This window comes from Pinus tabuliformis, chromosome 1_1, assembly GCF_031772625.1.
Source record: "Pinus tabuliformis cultivar Carrire ecotype Pingquan chromosome 1_1, CPIR1, whole genome shotgun sequence".
In the NCBI taxonomy this organism is placed as follows: domain Eukaryota; kingdom Viridiplantae; phylum Streptophyta; class Pinopsida; order Pinales; family Pinaceae; genus Pinus; species Pinus tabuliformis.
The window spans coordinates 397,018,529-397,024,535 of record NC_142297.1 but is presented as its reverse complement, the minus strand read 5'-3'; the positions used below and the strand labels follow the sequence as shown (position 1 = coordinate 397,024,535).

The 6,007-nt window shown below is 38.8% G+C and overlaps 1 protein-coding gene across 1 annotated transcript; it reads right to left on the bottom strand.

The window, feature by feature from the left end:
- Positions 1-2,819: 2,819 nt before the first annotated feature.
- On the bottom strand, positions 2,820-4,142 carry LOC149213310 (uncharacterized). Its single transcript, XM_089390744.1, has 3 exons — positions 3,966-4,142; positions 3,800-3,864; positions 2,820-3,721 (listed from the first exon to the last, which is right to left on the bottom strand). Exons 1-3 carry the CDS (start codon positions 3,973-3,975, stop codon positions 3,464-3,466), a joined length of 333 nt encoding a protein of 110 aa, XP_089246870.1. The 5' UTR covers positions 3,976-4,142; the 3' UTR covers positions 2,820-3,463.
- Positions 4,143-6,007: the final 1,865 nt, after the last annotated feature.

The window sequence follows — 6,007 nt, the reverse complement described above, 5'->3', positions numbered from 1 at the left end:
TAACTTAATTTCCTTTAAACAAAAATTGATCATTTTCTAAGATAGATCGAGAAAACTCCCGGATACTCTACAATCTTGTCCAGACAATGAGTAACATTTGCTACTGATATTACTTCTTTTAAAAAAAATGATAACTTAATTTCCTTTAAACAAAAATTGATAATTTTCTAAGATAGATCAAGAAAATTGCAGTATACTCTACAGTCTTGTCCAGACAATGAGTAAGATTTGCTACTCAAATCCAAACAAATACTGTCGTGTTAATTAAAAATAATGTCGTTTTAATTAAAAATAATGGAGAAATGATTATATGGTTTTAATCCGTCTCTTTAGTTTAGGATTAGTTCCTAGAGTTTAGGAGGTTGTTCACAACTAACTAATTTTCAGTGATAATTTTTAGTGATGTATTTAATATTGTAATATTCATTTGATGTAATGTAGAGTGAACTATAAAGACAGTCTAGTCCTCTTTGTTTGAGTGCAGTCTCCAAGTGCTGTATACACCTGTGAGCTGCAACTCTTTCATTTAATTCAAAGTTTGATTTTTATTTTTTTATCTGTGTCATTGTGTAATTTATTTTTGCATTTTGGAAAACTGAAGATTTATTGTTTTTTTTTGGAAAATTGAAGGTATCCAAGTGACATAACAGATCTGCAAAACGAACAACAGAGAAGAAGCTGCAAATGCTAATGCCCCATGATCTCTTAAGCAACTGCCAGCTGGGAAAACAATGGAAATACTTTAAACAAACAAAGTAGTGTTTGGAAATCATGTTGCAGTGCATATCTAGAACAACTATTTCACTCGATCTTATGTACTCCTTCATGTCTCTTTTTCCATTCCCTTCTGTAACCACTGGTTATCTACTATTTTCAGGTCTCTTTTCTCCATTCCCTCTTATCTGCTCCTTCATGTCTCTTTTCTCCATTCCCTTCTGTAACCACTGGTTATCTACTCCTTCAGGTCTCTTTCTCCATTCCCTTCTGTAACCACTGGTTATCTACTCCTTCATGTCTCTTTTCTCCATTCCCTTCTGTAACCACGGGTTATCTGCTCCTTCAGGTCTCTTTCTCCATCCTGTTTTCTCCATTCCCTTCTGGAACCACTGGTTATCTACTCCTTCATGTCTCTTTTCTCCATTCCCTTCTGTAACCACTGGTTATCTACTCCTTCAGGGCTCTTTTCTCCATTCCCTTCTGTAACCACTGGTTTTACAGCTTCTATAACACACCACTTACGCATTCTGTCCTCACATCTCCATGTTCTACTTACTGATAACAAACCAAATTAAATTTGGGCAACCATATCTCCTGCCTTACTGTCCAGATCCATATCTGTTGCCTCACGGTCGACAATATCAAAGAAATCATCCAGTTGGTTCAGTTTGACGGTACTGTTCAGATCCATCTCTGTTGCCTCACGGTCGACAATATCAAAGAAATCATCTAGTTGGTTCAGTTTGACGGTACGGTTCAGATCCTTCATAAACCCCTCGGGGTCGCCCAAATTGTTTGTAATGCCGGGTCTCTGTACATAAGCCAGGAATCCCGCCTGTCCTTTCTCCAGACTACCAATATTGTTTTTGGTGGATATCTTGACTACAGAGAAACTGCCATTTGTCGCCATCCACGCAAATCTTCATCTCCACGCTCTTTAAAGTCATCCACGCATATGATTCACAACTCCCATCGTAGAAGTTACTCCATGGGTAGAATAGTGGCCGTATATTTTGCTGCGCCTCAGCATTTTACTGCATCTAGGTTTGAGTGGCCAGCCATGTACATGGCATGAACACCGACACGGTTCATCATGTGATCGTGGTTCTCACCGCCAACGTCACAGATCGCCATGATCATCCGCGGATGGGAGCGCAGGATACCGGATGGGATGGAGGGCAACGCCAGGGGCACATGGGGAGCAGGAACCAGGAGGTGAATCCCGCCGCCGGGCCTCTTGGAGGAGCCGAGACGGTTGTTACCTTAGCAGCAATAATAGTAGGAAGCACCGAGGGTCAGCTCCTCCGTCGCTGGTGTCCGCCCTGTGGAAATTACGGTGGCAGGCATTGGGAACGCACCTGAGGGATTCCACAGTGTTTTCGTCACCGCTGGCCATGAATTTGTTGCAACCATCGTTTGCGTCGTCCCTGATGTTGGCAGCATGGTTCTTCAGGCATTCTCTATGGCGAACAAAGATATTTTGAGCAAATGGGAAGTGGGAGATGATGATAAATAACACTCACATTTTGAATTTGAAACTTGAAACTAAACGAGACCATTCCATCGTATTAATCATGCTCTTTCATTATTATCCGCCTTCCAGGAGTAAAGAAGTTGAGTATAAACAAAAATAGACCATCAAATAAAGAGGTTGAATATAAACAAAAAGATATCATCATACAGATTATTGTAGTTTGCTTTCAATTCTCAATAAAGAATTGAATATAAACAATAATAAATAGAGGCAGAGATCACAGACGAAGTCCAGCATATAAACATTACACAAGTCTTTGCTAGGAATTTTAATTTAAAACGAAGCACGAACTAAAAGCCGAAGCATATGATCATTGAGTAACATATGATCATTAATAACAATTACCTGTTATATGAGGAGGGTATGATCATTAATAACAATTTCCTTTTCATAATAATATAGAGGACAAGAAGCGTATGATGTTTAACAACAATTTTTTAAAATAATTGTATAAAAGATAATTAAATTTTAATGATAATATATAAGATGATAGCGTATTATCACTAACAACAATTTCACCCTCAACTTAGTCAACAATTTTACCTTCAATTTAGAGAGGGGGCAAGAAAGTACCACTCCTCCTAAGACTGGAGGAGTTCAAAAGTCTCCAAATTTAGTATTCAGAAACCAACTTACAAAATCCCTTAGAGACCATTGCTTGAAAATACAATTACCATTACCAAGCCACCTGCATTCAGAAGTCTCCAAATTACACCCTCAAAACAAAATTCCAAAATGATCAGATGGAAACAATTTCGGACATTACCATGTAAGCAGAACGAAGACAGGATTCAAAACATGGGCTACTTCCAAAAACAACAAAACAACCAGGAACTCAAAAGTCCGCAAAATATAGCATGGGCTTATTCCGTGTATGTTTGGAACTTCATAACTTGCGCATATAGACTCCCACTGAGTCAACATAGGACCAGCTCCCGAACCCATGCATCCCAACAATTTTTCCCTCTGATTCCGTCTCAAAGTAAGTTCCATGTTCCGGCCCACATGGGCCTAGTTTCCTTTGGTTTGTATGAAAGGTTAACGATTTCACAATAATCCAAGTCTGAAACCAAAACCAAATAGGGCCATAATAGCCGCTGATTTTAGTGACAAATTCTTCAGGATAGTTCAGATCGTACTGCAAGCACGGTACGAAAAGGCGGGCCATCAGGTCAAATAGAAATAGTTACAATCCATGTACTCTTCCTGAACTTATAAATTCATGAGGATGCAGTTGTGACTTACAACTATTTTAGTACCGACTTGGCCTCCATGATGAACTCCCCGGAAATCTCTATCCTTCACATTGGTATCTCCTTCGACACCATAATCGAGTTGTAGTGCAGTTAATGTTCGGTCATTTACTATCACGGTTATACGACGAATGCCTGAATATGTCCCGTCGTTCCAGAAACTGCCCCCAGGGCCTCCATATAATGGTGAACAATATAATCCACCATGATTATTAACCTGCTGCAATGGAATTTTTAAACTCATTATCCAAATAAAATAAAACCCAGGAAATGCAGAGACCAAGGATATGCATACCGTTTCAAAAATGGTTTCAGTGTCGGTGTCGATACTAGTTTCATCCGCGTTTGAATCTAGCTCCCCTGCAGTTTAGAATGGGGATTGAGATATAAAATATTTCGACTTTAATGGCTTTAAGCAATGAAACATTGGAACTAGGATCGTTGACAGAGAAAATACATACAGGTAACCATGGTTGCCTCCAGAGAAGCCAAGTGCTCTACAGAAAGGTTGATGAGGATCTTAACACTTCGTGTGTGGCTGCTTCTGTTCCCAGTACATTTCCCTTACGCTTGAAACACACAAAAGGTCAGACAGTATACCGATAAAGAAACAATTGCAGAAAATAATTTTCTTGTGGGTCTCCGAAAGTTTCAATATCGTGAATGATTGATTAAACCAGAGAAGCTTCAATCATGGGTTATTATATTTCCGCTGAGAAATACTGAAAATATTAAGGGATACTCATCATGCATGCATTCCCTTCTGAGACTAAAACTGACCTCCTGTAGCTTCGATAGTCCCCTTGCTCAGTCCTGATAATTTTACTTCCCTTCGCTGATTTGGGCGTGTTGTAACATAGAAGACGAAAGCGATTAATATAGCACTCACCTGTCCAAATTCCATGACTCTTCGTGGCATTGAAATCCTCAAGGCTCCTGTCAATTAGCACGTATTATAGCAGGTTTAGTGGGAAATAATTCAATACCATTTGGCAGCGGTGAAATTTTCGATGCGCCTGATGCGCCTGTCAACTACCACTAACCTGTCTGAACCTGCTGCAATTGCCACGAATTATTCTCCTTTGCCTGCAGTTGCAACGAATTAGAAATTCCAAGATAAAGTGGTATTAAATGAGGGCTCACATGTCAAAACTCTTGTCACGCGGAATCGGCAACCCTTATCCCTATTGCAGAGTCGTTGAACCTGTTGCCAGGGCTGTTCGATCCCACCATCTCTGTCACCGTTTATATTGACGGACGTTTGGTTTATTACCGGAATTGTTTATGGTCAGAAACTCCGAAAATCTCAACTGCACCATGTAGCTCGTTACGTTTCATATGTTCATAGTGCTGGCCCCATTTAGTGCGGAGCTCGAGGCATACATATAACCTGTGCAAATCAAAATCCAGCCCGTACCAAATTATTGATGACACCATTAATTTTCCACGCAGCCGAACCAGGTTGGAAATAGTCGTTTCCATCGAGTGAAGGTATAGCGCGGCCCAAGTTTCAATAAAAATGTGTTACCATTTGAAATCTCATTGTAACGTGAACCTATCCATCAGAACACGCTTAAAATATTGAAGTTATAATTTTTTTATATTTTTGTTTGTTTTTTTAATGAAATGTATTTGGTATCATTCAAAGAAATCTTTGCAAATAGGAAAATTAATAAAATTAATTTTAATATAAAATTATATATTTAGGGACGGAAACAATATGTATATATAAATTACTAAGTGAATTAAAAAATTTATGTGTAACATGTCTACCTTATTCTCTTTACCTTAACCATTATTTACCAAAAGTTTTGATTTTATTTTATTTTATGGGGAATTAATACATGGTTATAGCACGCACTAATATCTTTCAGAATTACCACTTGTTTCAGGCAATCTTACACCTTTTTTAAAATTCGATAACTAATGCATTAATATTGCCATTCAACATCTTAGTTTAAAAGATTTAAGTGATAAAGTTAATAACTAATATTTACACCCTTCCAACCGATGTACACTAACTTAATTAATCCTTTATCCCACTGTACGCGTATCTAGAAATATCTTACGATCTTGAACATCTGGAGTTCAGCAGACCCTGCGATGGACCTCCACTAATCCAACGGTCAGCAATCAGGGCGGGATGGTTGAACACTTGGAGTTCAGCAGACCCTGCGATGGACTTCATTAATTCGACTGTCAGCAATCAGGGCAGGGCGGGATGTAAGAAAACTATAACAAACAAACGATTCTGCATGTGGAAAGAACTAAAAAAAAAAATCGTTTCAAACTTAATGCCCAGAGATATGAATTACCTCCAGCCATTGGTGAAACTCTTGATGCAACTTCTTTCTTAAGAAACCACGCTCCAGCTGTCCAAGCAAAAGGAAAAGAATGCAGAAATTCTGAAGGCACTTCCAAGCTTTGCTATCTCAGCTAGATGGTGTAAAACTAAAGGGGATTGAGATATGAGCTTGGGGACCAAACAGATGAACATATAGCT